This window comes from Lampris incognitus, chromosome 4 (genome assembly GCF_029633865.1).
Source record: "Lampris incognitus isolate fLamInc1 chromosome 4, fLamInc1.hap2, whole genome shotgun sequence".
NCBI lineage: Eukaryota > Metazoa > Chordata > Actinopteri > Lampriformes > Lampridae > Lampris > Lampris incognitus.
Genome location: NC_079214.1, coordinates 16,996,338 through 17,018,758, shown reverse-complemented (window position 1 = coordinate 17,018,758; position 22,421 = coordinate 16,996,338). Strand labels below are relative to the sequence as shown.

The window sequence follows — 22,421 nt, the reverse complement described above, 5'->3', positions numbered from 1 at the left end:
CACTAGCTAGGGGAGAGGGTCTGAACTGCTGCGTCTGGAGAAAGGTATTGTGTAACTGCATTGAGCTGCACAGTGAAACAGCCAACCACTCCCCCCATCTATCTATCTATCTGTCTATCTGTCTATCTGTCTGCCTGCCTGCCTGCCTGCCTGCCTGCCTGTCTGTCTTTATCTATCTATCTATCTATCTATCTGTCTATCTGTCTATCTGTCTATCTGTCTGTCTGTCTGTCTGTCTGTCTGTCTGTCTTTTACTTTGTCTCTCACACACACACAAACATATATAATGCAAATGAAATGGCTCCTCTCTGTTTTAACCTTGGCATTAGAGAGCCGTGTCTCACCTAGTTATTACACATAAACACTCTTCTACTGATACACAATTGTATACACAGACACAAGCACGCACACACACACACACCTGATTACATGCAGCCCAAACATACACATGTGAACACACATACAAACACATACCCACACACACATGCACGTGCACAGATCCGAGATTAGCTCCAGTCCAGGACCGTGGTTATAAAAGACAGCAAGTGGGACAGCAGTGGTTTTTACGAGTATCATCTGATTCAATACAAAGGGTTGATGCTTAAAGAACAAAATCACACCCCTCTTTTTCATTTTTTGCTTTTATTCAAGCAAGAAAAAACAGGCATAATGTTCAGCGTAGCCCAGCAGTGAACTAATCCACAGCCCCCTAAAACCCACTCTCACCGAGCTGCATGATCTGTTCGTCCCAGTCAGGAAACGTGGTTGGCTTTTGGTGTGGGTGTGCTGAGAAACGCAGTCATAATTGTTAAAACTCATCCTGAAACCTGTTTCCATTCACTGGTCTTTCACTATGTCTGACTTCCTCTTTGTGGTAGCAGGTGGTGGCTCTTTTGTCTGTCAGGGGCAGGAGAGTGAGCAGCAACCTGGCGGCACCTTTACGTATTACATACATATCTTATATATATATATTACATTCTTTTCATTTTTTGAATATTGCTTTCTAATTGTTTTATTTATGCTCTTACTGTGTCGTCCTCCTCATTTATTTGTACTCCTCTTGTTTCATAAGGAAAGAAACCCACACACATACTAAAGAATGAACTCACCCAAATTAAAGGCTTATTGGTGAAGAAATTTTTGAAAATTTTGTTTTTTAACCTTGGGTGCTCCATTTGCAGGAGAATGCACTAAAGTAACAAAAAAGAGCATCAACAAAAGAAAACGTTTCAGTTTACACCAGCTTTAGTTCTCAAATAAGAAATGCACACCAGGAGCTGGTTGCGCAAAACTGGACCTTGACTATGAAAGACCTAGTACATAGACCTAGTACATAGTCGCAGTGTCGGCGCCAGAACAAATTGATGGCCGGGCCTACGGTTTTCACGGGGGGCATGAGCATTAGGGCTGTCAAATTTACGTTCTATATTTGAATATTCTTCGATTGTGAATTTTTTTATTAATTATTTGTTAAATTAACCTTCGAATGTGCGCTTAGAATCCTTACTTGTGCTCTGCTCTTTTCCCCCGTTGTTTTCCATTCGCGCACAGACGCTACAAGCAGATCGCGTGAGCTTGCTCGCGGCAAACAGCCCACTACAACAACACACTGATATACTAGCTGCACTGCGTCACAGTAGGCTACTAAATGGCTAAGCCGAAAGAACCTCGAATCAAAGAAAAAAGTGGTGTGTAAGGTATGCCATTTTTGAGCAAGTGTAACACTCCACAACTAAGTTACGAATTTACAGTTAGCTAGCTAGCTCAGTCGATTTTGCCACGTTTTTAAAGTATCCTTTTCCTGTGTGTCACACGCAGTTACCACCTGAATGGACAAAATCACACACTGATGTTCCGCTCCGGTGTCCTGCTAGCCCCGCTCCTCCACAATCACGAAATTTAAGCATTTTATTTCATTGATTATTATTATTATTGATTATGTATTTAAATGTGCTATGTGCATTAATTAATTTTAATTTTTACATGATGTTTAAGTACTAATTTTCACATCATCACTGGGTAATTGGCGGGGGGGCACAACTTTCATTTGGGGGGGCGAGGCCCGGCCAATGCCCCCCATAGCGCCGACACTGCATAGTCGGACTTCAGATAGACATCACTTCACTTGTTGCACAAAGCTGTCTTATTCTTCACTATCCAAAGAAGGACTAATTCAATAATGCATTCTGGGTAAATTAAGACTCTTTCCGAACTAAAAAAATAGGCTGACAAAAAAGCAACCACCTCAAGCCGCTCAGCTCCATTCACTCCAGCAGGAAACTTGTGTCTTGTGGAAGAACAGAACAGCTCAAATGACATTAGTCATTCTTTATTTTTGTATTACTGTCAGACTCACATTAGACTAGTCCTAGAGCAACACCAAGACTGGTCTAACTCTATAGACCAGTCTAACCTGCCTTGGTGCAAAAAGGTCCTGATATATACTATGTATACAGGTAAACAGTCATGGTGCACTTTTTCGGGAGGGGGGGGGTCACAAGCTGCAGCCAGCAAGGACTAGGCTCATCACAATATTATATGGACAAAGAACACACCGTGGTAGAAACAAAAACCAACAATCAGAATACAGGACATGAAAATAAAATCACTAAAACCTTAAAATATACACGATCTGGTAAGCTGTGTAAATCACACCATTATTATTATTCGGTTTTTTTTCTCCCTTATGACTGCAAGAGGTTGAACATGTTGATTATGTCCATTCTTCTACACTGGTAGAGTCATGATTGCGGTGTCTGACGGGGTGTTGATCTCCAGCATGTCCACTCTTGCCTGGGAGAGTAGCTGACAAAGCGAGCGTGTACTCCTTTGTTCGCCTCTCAGCTCGTGTGTTTACATTCCACCAACGATAGCGAGTCACCGTGCTCCAACTGAACCAAATCTTCTTGACCTTGTGCTCCGTCCTGCACACACCGTCCTGGCGCACAAACATAATAGTAGGATATCATGCTACTCCACACAGACAATGTAATATCAACTCTGAACCAATATCGCAGGGCATGTTTCCCAACCTTGCTTTTTTTGAAATTGGGACATGCACTTTCAGTCACCGGTGCTGTGAGGTTTTGACTAAAAGATAACATTTTAAACCCTTTTCCCCCTTGGTTTTAGCAACGCTATGTACAAGTCGTCTTATTACTCTGTGACTTTATCTGGTGCAGTACTGCAAAGAATGTTATGAGCAGCAGAATACCCTCTTAGCACTATTTAAATGGATGTAGAATATACTTTACAATACACTCGACTGGATCGTTATTATCGTTTACCAGCGATACCTTGTATTATTTATGAATGAGATGATCCCCAAAGCAGAGAGGTACAGAAACCACCGATCTAAACTATTATATCTGACATGATGTAATAGTTTATCATTTATCATGGCTCTATATACTTCCTTGGAACTGTTATCAATGAATGTGGTAGGAAAGGCAATAACTTATATTGTCTTTTTTGAGCGATATGAAGCAGATAGTGGTGCAATGAAGTAGATAGTATTGTGTCATTAAAATAATTAATTACACATTAAACAGCGAAATTGTGTGCGTTTTATCTTTAGTTTTTTTTTTTTTTAAAGATTTTTGGGGGCAAATGAGCCTTCATTGGATTGGAAAGTAGAGAGGGAGCAGAACTATGAGGCAGGGAGAGACAGGAAGACACAACAAAGGTCCTACGGGCTGGATTCACACCCAGGATGTTGCGCTAACAACCAAGCCACAACTTATCAAACACTTGGGCGTGAGATACATAGAAACATAACATACAATTTAGTAGTCAAACCCCCAGGATACATCACTTTAAGTATTCTTGTTTGTAAACTGGTCACTGAAAAGGCAGGATGGGGAACAGAGTAGAGGAGATAGAGGATGTGACATTTGGCCAGGGGAGACACAAGTGTGGTTTCGGGGAGACAGAGGTCTTCGCCACTCAGCTATGCCGGCAGCCATACCAACATGTACCCTGGCTCTGCCAAATGACGGAAGCTAAGCAGGTGTGGGCTTGGCTAGTACTTGGATGGGAGACCTCTCAAGAAAACGTTGAGTTGCTGCTAGAAATGGTGTTGGTGGGCCAGAAGGGGGCAGTCTTCCCTCTGGTCCTAATAAAAACAACAAAAATCAAATCCCAATACCCGAGTGTAGTGATGGGGACACTGTGCTGTAGGAGATGCTGTCCTTTGGATGAGATGTTAAACCGAGGTCCTAACTCACTGTGGCCATTAAAGATCCCATGGCACTTATAACAAAGTGTAGGGGGTCCCCAGTGTCCTGACAAAAGTCCCGACCTGGCTTCTCTCCATCTGGCTACCTAAACTGATGTGTGGTGAGTGTTCTGGTGCAAAATGGCTGCCATTCATCACCCAGGGGTGCTACACATTGGTGGTGGTTGAAGTGAGTTACCCCTTCAATGTGAAGCACTTTGGGTGTCTATAAAAGTGCTATAGAAATGTAACCATTATTATTATTATTATTTATTATCATCTCTGGGGAAAGGAATATGTCATTTTTAACATTTTCAAAGTTGCGATCAAAATACTTGTTAATCTTGTTTGTGACTTTTCAGGGATCATTTTGTAACTTCTGTGGTCATGTTATAAAAATGTGGGGCCTAATCGCATGGATGTCTGAGCACTTCCATTTCTAATAGTGTTGTTGATTTGGTGAATCCAAGGTGGAATGTGAAGTAGTAAATGTTGAATTTATATTATTCTGCTTGCCACAGTGTAAGGGTAGCTCTTCGTTACTTAAGGTTGTTATTGATTTATTTCCCTCAGAAGTCACTCAGCATGTGTAGCATTTATTCACACAATACCAAGCTAAAGTGGTTGTCAATAACTGGTCCTACAGGTATTTTAAAAGTGCTGACAGATGCCAAGAATTGGGCATTCGCTCAATGCTATATAATACCGTAGTAAAGTCTATTGATTAAAGCCACATACTATATTTCCTTCACACGTCTTTGTTGTGCAGCAAAAAATTGTCAGTGTAATCATACTTTCGTATGTACTAGGTACTACTACTAGTACTACCAGTATCTAGTATGTACTAGGTGTCATACTAGGTGTGAATGTGTTGGCCCTGTGATGGACTGGCAGCCTGTCCAGGGTGTCTTCCCGCCTGCCATCCAATGACTGCTGGGATAGGCTCCAGCATCCCGTGACCCAAAATTAGGATAAGCGGCTTGGGTAATGGATGGATGGATCGTACTTTGTTATAGAATCAGAATCATGTTTATTGGCCATGTAGGTTTGCACTACATGGAATTTTGACTCCAGTTTCGTGACTCTCAGTGTACTTAACATAGAATAACAACACTACAACACAACAATCTATAGACATATACACAAGGATTGACTGCAGGTGAAATAAGAGGTGATAAAACGCAATGGTGCAGAGAATATATCAGAGATGTTGAAATAGATGTTAGCAGGTTACTTACATACATGCCTGAGGTAGATGGACATGACAAGGTGTACCAGTATATGTACAATGTACAGTATATACAACCATGTTGCACTTTATTGCCTCTTGTTTCACCCATATATAGTCAACCAGTACAACCAGTATCACCTCTTGCTCAAAACTGAACAATGATATTTGTAGATGTTTGACAGGAAATGTTAATTCCTCTTAAAACTAGATGACGACAGTTTCATCGAACAGGAAATGACATGGTAACACATGAGATGATAGGCTCTTGATCAGATTGCATGGCTACCACGAAACAGCTTGAGAGATTGGGCAAACATTAACCTATGAGCAGGAACTTGATCTTGCAGGGTGGCATAAGAGGAACGAGTTAAGCAAACATATATACACATACACACACCCAAATATGTGAACACCCATACAACGTACATGCAACATTTTTTATTGAACTTAATCCAATAATTTGGTCATTCATCCACTTAGCGTATGTGGGATATGGAGTACACAAAGGTGAGGGACAGGTTTTCAGTCTGGTGTGCTGACCCAGCTCCTCTGTCCAGTTTAAGTTCCTCGGGGCTAACAAAGAGAGAAACAGACAGACGCACGTTACGTAAAGCCTTATTTAATACGGCTTTAGCCATTCATTGATCACTTCTTGCCCCACTTTGTATATAGACCACACACACCGTGTGACAACAATGCTTTTTAATGGAGTTTTGTTCAATGGGAGCAGTTTGTGGTGTTTGCTAAACGAATAGTTCACTTGTCAATACAAACACACCTTAATCTAACGTTATAGATTAGGAACCCTACCAAATGCTCTGTGTCCGTTTTAAGTAACCCGGTGGATAAAAACTCACGTATTTAAGCACGAATGCACATGACTGACTCTTTATTGCATTTATGCAGCTATTTAAAACAAGTCTCTTGTGGCTTGTCTGTAATCCCACCCCACTTTGTAGGGAAAATGAAAATCCATTTTTTAAACATGGGTGGCAGTAAATTAGGAAAATTTACACAGAAGTCAAAATGTTCTCTCTCTCTCTCTCTCTCTCATCAGAAAAGGGAGATTTCATAGCCTTGGATTTGGGCGGCAGTAATTTCAGGATTCTCCATGTCAGAGTGAGCCAAGAGAAAAAGCAGACCGTTCAGATGGAGAGTCACATCTATGACACACCAGATGACATCATACATGGCACGGGAACAAGAGTAGGTTACACAGAGAGGAAAACACGGACACGCACAATCAGTATTTCTTCGTCACCAACATTTTTGACCACATGGAGATGCAAGCGTTGAAGGGTAACGGTCCCTTTCTCACTCTCTTTCCAGCTATTTGACCATGTGGCAGAGTGTCTCGGTGATTTCATGGAAAAACAAAACATCAAGGACAAAAAGCTGCCAGTTGGATTTACTTTCTCCTTCCCGTGCCAGCAGTCGAAACTGGATGAGGTATGTAGCTACACGTGCCGATGAATATATGTATACACAGTCTCCCTGATAGATCGAAAAGTTGTATTCTGGCTTGTATCTGCAAAATTTGCAGTGCAGCAAACTTGTTTTTGGTAGGGGCGTCTGGGTAGCGCAGTGGTCTATTCCGTTGCCTACTAACATGGGGATCCTGGTTCGAATCCCCGTGTTGCCTCCAGCTCGGTCAGGCATCCCTACAGACACAATTGGCCGTGTCTGCAGATGGGAAGCCGGTTGTGGGTATGTGTCCTGGTCTCTGCACTAGCGCCTCCTCTGGTCAGTCAGGGCGCCTGTTCAGGGGGGAGGGGGAACTGGGGGGAATAGCGTGATCCTCCCATGCTCTACGTCCCCCTGGCGAAACGCCTCACTGTCAGGTGAAAAGAAGCGGCTGGCGACTCCACATGTATCAGAGGAGGGATGTGGTAGTGTACAGCCCTCCCCGGATTGGCAGAGGGGATGGAGCAGCGACCGGGAAGAGTGGGGTAATTGGCCGGGTACAATTGGGGAGAAAAGGGGGGGGGGATCCGAAAAAAACCCCCAAAAACTTGTGTTTGGTATATATACATATTGTAGTGAATTTGGGGGGCAGCCTGGGAACCGCCGCAGCCGGGACGCGAATCCGGGTCTCCCGCACCATGGGTGACTACGTTAACCAGTCAACTAAAGCCATGCGGCTAGTGAGTCTAGTCATCTGTGGTCATTGCAATATATTCCATTTGTTGACGTTCATATAAATATGAAAAGTTTTGCGTTAATGTAAGCCCCCTTTTTCAACATGGTTTTCCAGGCTGAAATAGACTGATATATATATATATATATATATATATAGACTGATTTTGTATCATATGTTATTAATGCTTTGGCAATATGAGAATGCTTGTCATGCCAATAAAGGGAATTGAATTGAATTGACTGATAGATCTGTCTAGTTTGATTTGATAATGATAATAGTCATAGATAATTAAAATTTAATAGAAGCTCCATCTCAAGACATTTTATTGCCAGGCTCTATCCATGAAGTTCAAACAAAAACAAATAAGTCTCCGTTAAGTAAAGAAAAATAACTTTCTTCTTGTTTCCCCCCCTCTTTTACTGCACCACTCTGCATTTGTCTGTCTGTCTCTCTGTCTCTCTGCTGTTGTTCTTCTCTAGTGTTACCTGATAACGTGGACTAAGCGTTTTAAGGCCAGTGGAGTGGAGGGAATGGATGTGGTCCAGCTGCTCAACAAGGCCATAAAGAAGCGAGGAGTGAGTCCTGTGTTTTCAGTTGGTGTCACAACATATGATTTACTAACAACAGAGAAAAGCCCAGATGAACACAAACTATTATAAAGTTGGGGAAAGAAATATATTTCACACCTTCTCAGAAGACCCCATGGGCAGTGCCAAAGAACAAACCGAGGCAAAATATTAATATTCTGTTGAATTGTGTAATTTTTTGTCGCAATAAATATTGTCGCTCTTTATACATACAAGAAATTTGCCACATTTATAAAAGAGATGTGACGTTGTGACAGCTCTCACACTTGTGTAATGTGTGTGTTTGTGTTTCTATGATGTGGGCATGCGTTTCAGGATTACGATGCGGACATCATGGCGGTAGTGAATGACACAGTGGGAACGATGATGACATGTGGTTTTGATGACCAGCGTTGTGAAGTCGGCATCATCATCGGTACTAGAAAAATCCATATCGTTCTATAATATTCCGATGACTTCATGGTTAAGAGCACATTTGCTATTGCACCAATGAATTGAAATATGCGTGTATGTCTGTCTGTCTGTCTGTCTGTCTGTCTCTATCCATGTCTGCAGGCACAGGTACCAATGCGTGCTACATGGAGGAGCTGCGTCACATTGACCTGGTGGAGGGAGACGAGGGCAGGATGTGTGTGAACACTGAGTGGGGGGCCTTTGGGGATGATGGCAGACTGGAAGACATCAGGACAGAGTTCGACAGAGAGATAGACAGAGGGTCCCTCAACCCCGGAAAGCAACTGTAAGTAGCAATTATACTAAAACCGTCATAGACAGAGACAGACAGCAGCTTGGTCATCCCTTAAAAACACTTGTATTAATATAACTGATAGTTTTAATACAACTGAGAATATTATCTATCTATCTATCTGTCTATCTATCTGTCTCTGTCTGTCATGTCACTATTTATTTTTATTCATCATAAATACAGTTTTAATACAATTGAGAATATTATCTATCTATCTGTCTGTCTGTCTGTCTGTCTGTCTGTCTGTCATGTCTATTTATTTTTATTCATTATAAATACACAAATGTATTTATACATGTGTGATTCCCTCAGATCTGGAAAACTGCAGTACCATATGCATAGTGTATTGTATGGGTCTGCTGTGTTAGCATTAGCCAGTGGAAATGTCCAGTGTCAGTATGAAAGGCCATGTCACGACAAGGCCTCTGTCTCTGGACAAAGATTACATGATTTCACCAAACATTCGCACATAACATTCCTCCCTCTCTCTCCTTTTTTCCAGTTTTGAGAAGATGGTTAGTGGTATGTACATGGGAGAGCTGGTTCGTCTGATTCTGGTGAAAATGGCTAAAGAGGGCCTGCTGTTTGAGGGAAGGATCACCCCGGAGCTCCTCACTAAAGGGAAGTTGGAGACCAAACATGTCTCAGCAATGGAGAAGTAAGCCACATGATTGGTTGATATTCCCGTGTTTGATTCAGTTATATACAAGTCATTTAAATATATTCATCTACTGCCGGTCACAACCTCTCTCTCTCCCTCTCTCTCTCTCGCTCTCTTTCTGTTCCCTTTGACTGGGTTTGTCACTCCCCTTTAGGAGCAAGGAAGGGTTGACCAAGGCAAAAGAGGTTCTGAACAGACTTGGTGTTGAACCCTCAGCAGATGATTGCGTCGCTGTGCAGCATGTGTGTATTGATGCTGATCTATGATGAATAGTTTTGATTTCTATTATTCCATGCTCAGAAACAAGCAGTGCAGATTTAAGAATAAACCACCACATTAAAAACAGACATAACAATATGTAATAGTAATAATATTTGTTATTATTATTATTACTATTATTGTTATACTATGTGGTTATAGCTCATGTTGTATCCGCTTATATTTACATTTAAAATTTGTAGATATACATTTATATTCAAATGTCTTTAATTGAACAAATGATTTTATATGGTCTTTTACATATAACTTATACTTCACATACACATATATATGCATATGTGAAGTATCAATTCACATATATACATATATATATGAAATATATGTATTTATATTTCACATATATATGTATATGTGAAATATAAATATGTTTATATTTGCAAAGTGTGGACTTCAAAAGATAAAAAATAATGGTTGGTTTAGAGTCTGAAAACATTTGAACAGGGGATGCTTGACTGAACACAGAACATTAAAGACTGTTGCTGGACTGACTGGTACTGACCTATGGTCTTCAGCAGATCATCAGTTTATACACACACACACAAATATGCAAACAACTACACACACATATGCACATTTATTGAGGCAGGGCCTACACACACACACACACACACACACACAGCACCTTACATACACCGCACACTATTTATTATTATTACTGCTTGTTGTTCTGTGTTTTTGTTGTTGTTGTTGTTGTTTTATTGCTATTGTTGCTGCCGTGTTAAGGAGCTGAAACTCAAGAATTTTACTCTCTGGTACTTGTATAATGATCTTGAATCTTGACTCTTGATGGTATAATGCACGTCATGAGATCTGTGTCAGCGAGATAAATGGATGGAAAACCCTGGCAGCTGTATGGACTGTGAGCTGTAAGCTGTCTGCCGTCGTATAAACAGACTCCTCTCTCCCTGCTCCAGGTGTGCACCATTGTGTCGTGCCGTTCTGCCAACCTGGTCGCCGCCACGCTGGGCGCCATCCTGCTGAGACTGAAGGAAAATAAAGGTGTGGCGAGGCTTCGCACCACCGTAGGCATTGATGGATCGCTGTACAAGATGCACCCACAGTGAGTGACACTGGAGTATAAACTCAACGTGTAGACATATACGCTCGTGGTGCTGCGAGAGCCGTGTGTGGAGGTGTTTTGATTAAGGTACTTAAGGGATATATTCAGGGATATATTTATAATCTGTCAGGGAGCAGATCTGGCGAACCAGAAGCAGATGTTAAACAGAGCCAGTACAGCATGGCTTCACGCTCAACATTTGACCTAGAAGACGTTTACATACTTGCTTGTGGACTTTTAACTATCCACCGACTAGCCACAGAACTTTTAAATATCCTTGTTGTTATTCGTTATTGTTGTTATTCGTCCATCGCAGTGACGAGGACCATCTAGTCATCCTGTGATGGATGACTGATGACTTGCACAATGATTAAAGTGAGGAAGAGTTGCACATTATCAACCCCACTCTCTCATCCGAGACCACCTACTACCAGTGGCAAGACTAGTGAGACGACTGGCAATGGAGACGGATGCAGATTTTTCCTCAGGGTTTCTTCCTGAAGCCTTTCCCATAGGAAAATATCCACATTTGTATTAAAAATTTAGCCATTTATCAAACATTGTTAAAAGTGTTTCGCTGACTTTTTTCCCCACCATCATCGCAAATAAAGAAGTGACAGGATATCTGTGCTGTAAATAGGAAGGTTGAGTAAAGATGGCCACCCCTTTTTACTTTATGAGCTGGGCTGCTACTTTTATTCTTTCATTAATCTACTACTACTTTCGACTGCTCCCGTTAAGGGGGCGCCACAGCAGGTCATCATTATTTATTTTTTTTATTCTTTCACTAATTTTTAAATTTTTTTTTATAGGAAGCCAAATGGCTTAATGCGTCGAGGTCATATGACACTAGTTACACAGGCTCAGATATGATTTACATGATGTGTTTGCATGTTACCTCTATTCTCTGCCTGTTCGCTCTTTAACTTCAAACCATCTGAGAACATTCCAGAAACTTCAGGGGAAAAGAAGCCAACTTTCTCTTTTAAATCTATTCCAGATATGCACGTCGTCTGCATAAGGCCGTCCGCCGCCTGGTGCCAGACTCTGATGTCAGATTCCTCCTGTCGGAGAGTGGCAGTGGAAAGGGCGCTGCCATGGTGACTGCTGTGGCCTACCGACTAGCCGACCAATCACGACAAATTGCCCAAACACTGTCCGAATTCCGCCTGACGACTGAACAGCTGCTAGAGGTGGCGGGACATTGCTTATGTAACTCTGTGTGTGTGTGTGTGTGTGTGTGTGTGTGTGTGTGTGTGTGTGTGTGTGTGTGTGTGTGAGAGAGAGAGAGAGTGAGTGCATAGGGTGTATTTGTGTGTTCACTAAATTCAATATACGAAGGTCTTTACATGACAAAAATTTAAGCTAAGAATCTAAACGTGCACAGTAATGATAATAATAAATGGAATAATTTCCAGGAATTAAAAAAAAAAAAGACGAGTTCAGTTAAAAGCAAGCCTAAAAAGTTTGACAAAAACATTTTAAAGAAGGACATTGATTGTGAGAGTTTGATCCCACTGAGCAGGTTTCTCTTTATTTACTCTATTTACTTCCTCTGGGCCACATCATCAAACAGCGTGATATCTCATTTCACTGCTGCTCGGATGATACTCAGCTGTACTTGTCCTGCAAACCATCTGGATAAGCTGAGTGATCTTCTCTGCATAATTGCCTAATTGCGGTTAAGGATTAGATGGCAGAAAATTGTCTTCAGCTCAACTCTTCCATAACAGAAGTCCTTATTATAGGCCCTGAGCACACTTATGACCAAGTTCTGCCTGCTCCTGGCACTCAGAATCAGCATGTTGTACCCGGCTTGGAGTTATTTTAGATCAGAAGCTCACCAGTCCCATGCTAAATGGCTGTCTCAGTCATGTTTTTTCTGCTTGAGAAATGTCTCTAGAATTAGATCTTTTATTATGTTTAATGATCTTCGAAGAATCATTCACGCTTTTATTAGTCTGGATTATTGTAATGCCGTGTTTACATGCTTTGGCCAAAACACGATTGCACGGCTTCAGAGTTTCCAAAACGCAGCCACCAGACTTTTAACCAAATAACGAAAGCATGACCGTATCTCCCCTATTTTAGCTTCTCTTCACTGGCTGCCTAAATTTTGACTTTTAAGGCCCTGCATGGTGTGGCACTGAGCTGCCTAGCTGAACTTCTAAATCACCCATAGCTTGGGATCCTCTAATAAGACCCTGTTAGCTAGCTATTCCCCGCTCAAGGCTGAAGACCAAGGGGGCTTTCACTGTTAGGACCTCCAACCCTTTGGAGTAGCTTACCTGAGGATCTTAGACTAGAAAATTACCTGCCTTCTTTCAAAGCATCTTTCAAGACTTACTTTTACCTTACGTCTTTTTCTTAATTATTTGATCAGTTACTTATTCTATCTGTTACTTTTATCCATTATTTTATCCCTAAGTTTGTTTTATTTTGTTTGTTGACTGTGATTTTGTAGTTGATTGTCCTCCTGCTTTTTTATTTGTCCTCGTTTGTCAAACACTTTATAACGGTAGTTTTGAAAGATGCTATATCAATAAAATTATTATTATTATTATTAAGTACCATGATGGACCCTGATCATCTTCAGGATTTCAGCCGTTACTGTGTGGGTTTGGCTTCTAACCCCAGTGTTATATGTTCTTTTAGGTAAAGAAGCGAATGAGGACAGAGATCCAAAATGGCCTGTCTAAGAACACCCAGGACTCGGCAACTGTCAAGATGCTGCCGACCTTCGTTCGAAGCACGCCTGATGGCACAGGTGTGACACATGCACATTCACTCAGAGAGAAACACACAAATCAACAATTGCTGCATACTCAGTTCCTTGCATGCCATGTGTGCACCTTAATCTGATTCTCTTATGTATTTCACAAACAACACGGGCTCATTGTGCTGGATTCAGTGTTCTCCAACACCGTCAACAAAACAGAAATAACCGAAACTTCCACAGAGGAAAGGTGTCATATTCCTCCCAAAGTCTCAAAGACATATCCCAAACTATCCCGAGGCATATTAAAGTTGCCCCAGTGCCCTAGTGGCCCGTGATAACATCCCCAGGTCAGTTTGTGCTGTGTATGTTGAAAGTAACCTTGAAGGAACTGAATCTATTGCCTTATTCAGGGTAAGGTTGCTCCATTACACTGGCGGTTGGCCACAAAATTGCCTAATCGACACAAAGTTTCTCATGCCGTGTGGTAATTCTGGCACAATTTGTGTTATTATGGCTAACAGGAGTACACGGTCACCCTATAGTGGAGACGAGCTTAGCTTCTGTCAGTGTTCTTGGCTTTGTATTTGAGTGAGAGACAGACAGACAGACAGACAGACAGACAGAGACAGCGAGAGAGAGAGAGGTTAAGATCATTCCTCTGCAGCTTAGCAACTAATCACAGCCATAAGCCAAACAGGTCACAGATATACGCTTACTGTCTGTGTCTCCGCTACCCAGGATGGACAGAGCCCTCAGCCAGTGACAGGTGTCTACTGTTAACCGTTGGCTGGGGACATGCTCAGGTCTTGCCTACCTGTAAATCGTTGCTGAATTTGGTCATATTTAAAGCGCTGATCCTGAGGTCATGTTGCCTCTTAAATGTTAGGTATAGTATCTATGTAGTTTCTCGAAGACCATGACTTCAATATGTAAGACAGGACTTTCCCAACTTCCATAACCTATAATGTCCTACATCAACTTAGACCAACATTACCAACATAAATATTTTACTGGTCCAAAACAAATTAATTATTTATATTTCACCATTGTATGTTGTCTTGGTAACAAGATGTAAAAAAAGCATCCTAATCCTTGTTATGAACTCATGAACAAATCCTGCAGTGGGCAAACTGTATTTCAGAAGTTTCCTCCGTGAATTCCTCTTTTATCAGGCGAATGCTGTTCCTACTTTGTTAACACAGGGTTCAGTCTGCCAGTCGTCCACTTTAATATTGCCTTCTGCCAACATACAACTGAAATTAGTATTTATTTATTTATTTTACCTGAAAAACACATCATTCACTTTGGTGGTGAAGTACCTAGAAACATTGTGTGCTGCATGTCCAATAGGTTTGTATGTGTGTGTGTGCTTTCAGAGAACGGCGATTTCCTGGCACTGGATCTCGGAGGGACCAACTTCAGAGTTCTGCTGGTCAAAATCCGCTCTGGAAAGAGGAGAACAGTGGAGATGCACAACAAGATCTATGCTATACCTATGGAAGTAATGCAGGGAACAGGAGAGGAGGTAAGACAGAGATAGAGAGAGAGGGGGGGGTGGGGTGGACGGACGGATGGATGGATGAACGGACAATTGATCAACATTGTACCTACACACCTACCAAGTTACCATAGTTGCATTGACCTCCCAAGTCTTCAAAACATGGACTTGAACCTGACCCATGGGCTGAAATATTTCCGTGTGTTACCTTTAGCCTTCTCACTGTGACTTCTGTGTTTCTATGGCTCTTTAAATGTCAGTTTTTGATGACATTTGTCTTGCTGCTTAATTCTATACCACTTCTCGAACCATTTGACACACGTGTGACCGGGTCTTAATTGTTATTGTTCTTAGCTGTTTTTGTTATTTTAGGTGCCTGGTTAAATGAGTGGCACATATGACCTGTACACTCCCAAGTTAAATGATAGAAGATGGATTTATATGGTTGACCTATAGAATACCGCTATACTCTACAAACTTTATTTTATGAAGGTTGTCAGGCAATACCTACAATATCAGCTCGTGTGCAAATTATTATGGAGCTGGTGCAAAAAAAAAAGAGGTTCCAGGAAGTGCAAACAAATTCCCACATGGGTTAGTAAAAATGAGTCATGGTGGAAAAAACATCTTTCATATCGTTGTCATACATCATGTCATCTCACATCATATCTTACCCATCTTTATTTTCCAGTTATTTGACCACATAGTGCAGTGTATCAGCGACTTCCTGGACTACATGGGGATGAAGAACGCTCGCCTTCCTCTTGGATTCACATTTTCGTTCCCCTGCCGACAGACCAGCCTGGATGCTGTGAGTCTACTCTACAACAGCTGTTTCTCGTCTGACACACTCTCACTTCCAGCCCCATACACTCACTGGTTGATAAGCTGTTTCTGCCCTGGAGGACCAAACTACTGTACTTGTGATGAAAACCAAACTCACAGTGATTATAAATCATTAATAATCATGACTTCTGTTGTCTGCACTGACACTTGACTGAAAGAAGTGGCATTTTGCATTCAAGAGAACTATATATCTCCTAAACTTGCCAAATTAGCGTTCTTCATTCAACGCAACATTCAACTGTGTATACTGAAATGATTAAAGGTAAAATTAACTGAATTCATTCACAACTACAGTGTGCAACTTATGATACATGAGAATAGTTTCATTAGTATACTCTTTACATAGACATTATTTCAGTATGACAGTTTCTGCGAATTTTTTTGAGAAAATTGTCGTGTGTGTGTGTGTGTGTGTGTGTGTGTGTGCGCGCGCAGGGTATACTGGTGACTTGGACAAAGGGCTTCAAGGCAACTGATTGTGAGGGGGAGGATGTAGTGGGACTGCTGAGAGAGGCTATCAAAAGGAGAGAGGTGGGTTCAGTAGTTTTGAGTGTCATGCCTTGTACTTCTCAAGTGTACTTTTTTTTTTTAATTCTTCAATCCCTAACTCTTTCACTTTATTTTAGTTATTTATGTGACTTTTGCATTCAGTCGCAAGTTGCTTTGGATAAAATATAAATGTTCAAATGTAATGCAAAACACGTGACCGTTGTGATCATGTGTTTCTTCTCTTCAGGAGTTTGATCTGGATGTGGTGGCTATAGTCAATGACACTGTGGGAACCATGATGACCTGCGCCTATGAAGAACCCACCTGTGAGATTGGACTCATTGCTGGTTAGTTCACAGTTCTCATGTTGTACCATCTTTTTTGATGATATCATAATTTAGCAATGATGTATCATTCAAGGAAAGTGAGTCAATCTATCTCTCTCTCTCTCTGTCTCTCTCTCTCTTTCTATCTATCTATCTAGGTACTGGCAGTAATGCATGTTACATGGAGGAGGTGAGCAATATTGAACTGATAGAGGACAATGAGGGACGAATGTGTGTCAACATGGAGTGGGGTGCATTTGGAGACAATGGCTGCCTTGATGACATTAGGACAGAATATGACCGCGCTGTGGATGATTACTCCCTAAATCCCGGCAAACAGAGGTTAAAATCTCTCTCTCTCTCTCTCTCTCTCTCTCTCCAAACGTGTATGCTTTATCAGTTTTGTCTATTTCTTGATTTAGACATAAATGAGTATCATGTGCTTGAATGCTCGTTTACATATGCAATATACTATATTCACATATGTATGTATGTATGTATGTATGTATGTATGTATGTATGTGTATAAATATATTCTGACATACTAGATTCTGTTTCTGTGTGGTTGGGTGTGTGTAACAGATACGAGAAGATGTGCAGTGGTATGTATCTTGGTGAAATTGTGCGAAACATCCTGATAGACCTAACCAAGAGAGGATTCCTATTCAGAGGACAGATCTCTGAGACACTGAAGACAAGAGGCATCTTCGAGACAAAGTACCTTTCACAGATAGAGAGGTAGGAAACTGAGCTGTGTGTGTGTGTGTGTGCGCGCGCGTGTGTGTGATGCATGGGACAGTCTGAGTCGCTTACATTTGCTGTAAACGTGTTTGAGGTATGCTAGTCTTTGGTTTTAGCTTAGGAAAAGGCTTTCTTGACAAATATTTGAAAATACTTACAAGACGCTTATTTCGCTGCAAGACCTTAAACAGTGTTCTGCGCTCGTGCCCTTGTTCTGTGGTGGATCGAGTGTGTCGTCTCCCTGATTTGACTGTCCTTACCCTCCCTCTAGTGATAGACTGGCGTTACTGCAGGTCAGATCCATTCTGCAGCACCTCGGATTGGACAGCACCTGTGATGACAGTATTATAGTCAAAGAGGTAATTAGTCTACACAGTAGTTGAATATTTATGCATTGTAAAATTAAAAAAAATATTTATCTTAAGGATGCAACCAAACAACTGCAAACAACTTTGGACTGTGGCTTATCATTTACAGTTGTGACCAGAATAACTACTTCTTTCATATTCATCTTTAAGCACCTTCCTAGAGGAGTCAATAGTCTTGACTCTTTTGCATGTTTAGTTCTGTACATGAAAAGTTAAGAGCCAGAAAACTAATTTTTGGCACTCACTGGAAATTTTTAAAGTTTCTGAGACCAACAATACCTTTTTGTCAAGTTTTGACTTTCGAAATGGGATTACACATAAGACTATAAATGCCTTAACAGAGAGAGACGATAAGGCATATTTATTTTGCCAAGTATGTGAGGTTCTATCACGTCGTGTGGCTGAGCTACGTGGGGGTGAATTGGTGACTATGGGGCAAGAAAGAACTGATAAGTCATAAAATACTGTGATCTTTAAAATTCAACCTGTAGGTATGCGGAGCAGTATCACATCGTGCAGCTCAGCTGTGTGGGGCAGGAATGGCGGCCGTGGTTGATAAGATCAGAGAGAACCGTCGACTAGAACGTCTGAACATCACCGTAGGGGTGGACGGAACGCTGTACAAACTACATCCACAGTGAGTTCAACGTATTAGTGCTCCCTTAAACAAGAATACTTTTTCTTGTCAAATAAGATGACTCATTTTTACAAAAAGTAGTCATGGTTTGGCATTACGATGGAATTCCAAACAAATCCCAAATGCCAACCTTCACATCAAGCCATGTCTTTCCTTTACACCCCCCCCCCCCCCAGTTTGTCTCAGGAGTTTCACCAAACTGAACTGGCTCCTTGAGACATTGAATGACGTTTGGGAGTTTACTGTACAACATAACATTTATATTTTACTTATGTATTTTGCCTTTTAGTTTCTCCCGGATCATGCACCAGACAGTGAACAAGCTCGCTCCCAATTGTAACGTCACTTTCCTGCTGTCGGAGGACGGGAGCGGGAAAGGAGCAGCGCTCATCACTGCTGTCGGCTGCCGGATGAGAAAGGAACAGAACAATATATAAAACTCATCACCTCTGTCTCTGTCTTCTCCGTCGTCTCCTCTTCTCTCCCATCCTCTTCTCTGCACTCACCTCCTCTTGTCTCTTTTCCTCGTCACTCCTATTCTCTCCCTCTCTTGCCCGCCCAATTAAACCAGTCCAGCTTTAAATTATCACACTCCAATAGCTATGTCAGCCAATGTTCGCAAGAGGGAGAGACTGCTTTGTCTACTATGTGGTGTAGATGCAGAGTAGTCCAATATTGTGTCAATATACGGTCCGTCTGGGATTTCTGAGATTGAATTTACGTTTCATTATTATATGATTTTTACGCACAGAATCAACCTCTATGAGCAGGTGCAGAGCAGCCAAAGAAGAAGAAGAAAAAAGAAAAAGCCCACATTCTTATATTGTATTCTCATGAGTTAATCTTCACCACCTGCAGGATCCCTGATCTGAATCCAATAATTTGTAGAAATTGCAGTCCCAGTCTTTTTTTTTCTTCTTTTTTTTTTTCAAATTGATGTGAGAGGTGAAAGGATTTCTCCTGTGGAAGCATGCTGACACATCTCTATTACTGTAACTACACAGCCTTTGAAAGACTTCAGGCTAAGGTCACCGATAGTCTGTCTGTCCGCTCTGTTGTTGGCTCACTGCTCTCTGCTCATGAAGACATTAAAATGAATATGAAATAATATTTTACTGGAGATATGTAAAGCATAATGAGACAAAAGGGAATATTTTTGCTTTAAAGTTTCTAATAGCTCACCCTGGTATGATATATATATATATATATATATATATATATATATATATATATATATATATATATATATATATATATAATACATTATTGCTATTTATTCTATATTTGTAATGGGGGAATGTTACAGTCACAATAATGACATGCACAGTGATAGCCATAGTAGAAGTCCCCTCTCTCTGTAACTATTTTGCATTTGACAGTTTACCAAACCATTCTTCTCAGGGATGGAGTAGCAAGGAGTTCAGCGGCAGTATCTGTAGAAGGAGGAACTTCTACACTGACTTGATCTGTAAGGGAGAGCCATGTAATGTGACCTGCTGAATGTTCTGGGTCTCATTAACACCAGTTTTATTGAACCCTTGTGTCCCCTGCTGCGAAAGTCATCCAAAGATCATCAATTATTAAATATAATCCTGTTGTTTGTAGTATAAAGAGCCATTGAAAGACATAGTTTAGTCAGGTTATATTGCGGACACTGTAATGCAAAGAAACGATAGCTGCAGATACGTAACGGTGCTCTCCATCATATCTCATCGTGTAAGGTCCAATATTCTTAAAATTGGCTGGCATAGAATCAATAGTTATGTGGAAATAGGTCAAAGGTAGGATCATAGAGCTAACATGAATGCAGATGAAACGTTAAAAGCCAAACTCTATCTATCTATGGCTCTGGCAAGAGTCTGATATTAAAGCAGCTGAAAGGGGTTTTTATTGTGAAAAGAATTTTCTGTGCACATCCAATCCTAAATCATGAATTTTGTGGAAAGGATATTTAATCTCTTGAAATTATGTTTATTCAGGCTATCATTGTGAATACTCTGTAACTCAACAGTCCAAGTATTTGGAATTTTAATGACCAAGGGCCATACTGATACAAATTCACACAAAAAAAAAAACCTCTCATGAACAAGATTCACAAGTCTGTTTTGGGGATTTATTTAATCTGGTACTTATAATTATCAATAAAATAGCATCTCAGATTAAACAAATTCCTCAAAAGATTTTGGGAATACAGTTTTTTGCATTTATTGGAGATAGTTTTTCTTTTATTATTTTAAAAGCAGGCCTTTGTAAGTTGAACAAGATATTCCGCGGGTCATTATTTGTAACCTGAGTTGCTTGTTTTCCATTCGTCCTCGTAGGGGCAGGCTAGCTTACAAGCCTGTTGCTGTTAGGGTAACGGGGTGGATCTGTAGGTTTTTGAGCACTTGCTTGGTAGATGTATTGTCCATATATGAACAAAACCAGCTTTCTATATCACCAGGTCCCCAGCTATCTTGCCTCATTCTGACGTAAATTCTCCATCCAAGCCTGTCCAAAGCTTAAAAACACAATCACCTCATTCATCTCACATACACACATGTACCATTTTAAACTTTTCATTTTCGTTTTCTGTCCACATCTCTCGTTCTGTGTCTACTCAACGCTGTCATTCAATCACTTAATAAAGACAAATTTGTGTCAGTCGGACTGGATCGTTCATTTGTTGGCGTGGAGGAAAATGTAACAGCCATGCAGACACAACACAGCACAAGATGTCTGGTTATCACTGCACAGGACTCAGAGATGCGAGGAAATCCGGGGCCCCTGACAAAATGTGATGCTGGGCCCCCAACCATGATGCATCGAATTCCGTAAACCATCGTGATGTGTGTCTAAAGCAGCCCATAATGCTTGGGGCCCAGTGAAGATACATACCCCCCCTTACCCCTTACCGGTGCCCATGATTGAACTAAGGGCAATGTGGTGGTTGAGTGAGCAGAATCATCCCTCTTCAACTGGAGCACCCTAATATTAGTCTTCATATTTGCAGCCATCCACCTTGCTTAAGTGTCCTTGGGCAAAACACCCACCTCCATCAGCTTAAGGATCACTATTGTGCAACTGAAATTGCACTCTCACCGACCCTAGAAAGTAGGTAAGCAAGATCAGAGAGAAGGTTGAATCAGTTCATCTGGATACATTTATAAACGTTGTATCCAGATGAACTGATTCAACCTTCTTTGATTTTCTTACCTGGATTATTGAGCATGTATCAAGACATGGGTAAGCAAGAGTAGCACAGGTACAGGTAGGTTTTCATATATATATATATATATATATATATATATACACTGCTCAAAAAAATAAAGGGAACACATAAGCAATGCAATGTAGCTCCAAGTCAATCACACTTTTGAGATATCAACCTGTCCAGTTAGGAAGCAACACTGATTTGTGAATCAATTTCACCTGTTGGTAAATTGTCTAATTTCCACCTGGTGGAAATTAGACAATTTGCAAGACAACCCCTATAACAGGAATGGATTTGCAGGTGGTGGCCACAGACCATTTGCCTGTCCTCATCTTTTCTGGCCGATCTTTGGTTAGTTTTTCATTGTGCTAGTGCCCTCACCACTAGAGGTGGCATGAGGCGGTATCTGCAACCTGCAGAAGTTGCTCAGGTAGTGCAGCTCATCCAGGATGGCACATCAATGCGTGCCGTGGCAAGAAGATTTGATGTGTCTCCCAGCACAGTGTCGAGAGCATGGAGGAGGTACCAGGAGACAGGCCAGTACACCAGGAGACGTGGAGGGGGCCGCAGGAGGACAACAACCCCGCAGCAGGACCGCTATCTGGTCCTTTGTGCAAGGAGGAACAGGAGGAGCACTGCCGGAGCCCTACAAAACGACCTTCAACAGGCCACTAATGTGCAGGTT

The 22,421-nt window shown here is 41.3% G+C and overlaps 1 protein-coding gene across 3 annotated transcripts in view; it reads left to right on the top strand.

Moving 5' to 3' along the window:
- LOC130111498 (hexokinase-1-like) overlaps positions 1–21,210 on the top strand; it is a 35,377-nt gene extending 14,167 nt beyond the window's left edge. For 2 of the 3 annotated variants that reach the window (XM_056278715.1, XM_056278716.1), the window contains 19 exons: positions 6,505–6,653; positions 6,777–6,896; positions 8,067–8,162; positions 8,490–8,589; positions 8,730–8,913; positions 9,422–9,577; positions 9,735–9,822; positions 10,774–10,919; positions 11,920–12,112; positions 13,575–13,686; positions 15,015–15,163; positions 15,828–15,947; positions 16,418–16,513; positions 16,719–16,818; positions 16,956–17,139; positions 17,380–17,535; positions 17,810–17,897; positions 18,398–18,543; positions 18,833–21,210. In XM_056278715.1, the coding sequence (XP_056134690.1) occupies positions 6,505–6,653; positions 6,777–6,896; positions 8,067–8,162; positions 8,490–8,589; positions 8,730–8,913; positions 9,422–9,577; positions 9,735–9,822; positions 10,774–10,919; positions 11,920–12,112; positions 13,575–13,686; positions 15,015–15,163; positions 15,828–15,947; positions 16,418–16,513; positions 16,719–16,818; positions 16,956–17,139; positions 17,380–17,535; positions 17,810–17,897; positions 18,398–18,543; positions 18,833–18,980 (2,531 nt within the window). In that variant the 3' untranslated portion in view covers positions 18,981–21,210. Of the gene's footprint in view, positions 1–6,504; positions 6,654–6,776; positions 6,897–8,066; positions 8,163–8,489; positions 8,590–8,729; positions 8,914–9,421; positions 9,578–9,734; positions 9,823–10,773; positions 10,920–11,919; positions 12,113–13,574; positions 13,687–15,014; positions 15,164–15,827; positions 16,245–16,417; positions 16,514–16,718; positions 16,819–16,955; positions 17,140–17,379; positions 17,536–17,809; positions 17,898–18,397; positions 18,544–18,832 lie in introns of those variants that run through there. The other variant, XR_008810167.1, reaches the window with a different exon arrangement.
- Positions 21,211–22,421: the final 1,211 nt, after the last annotated feature.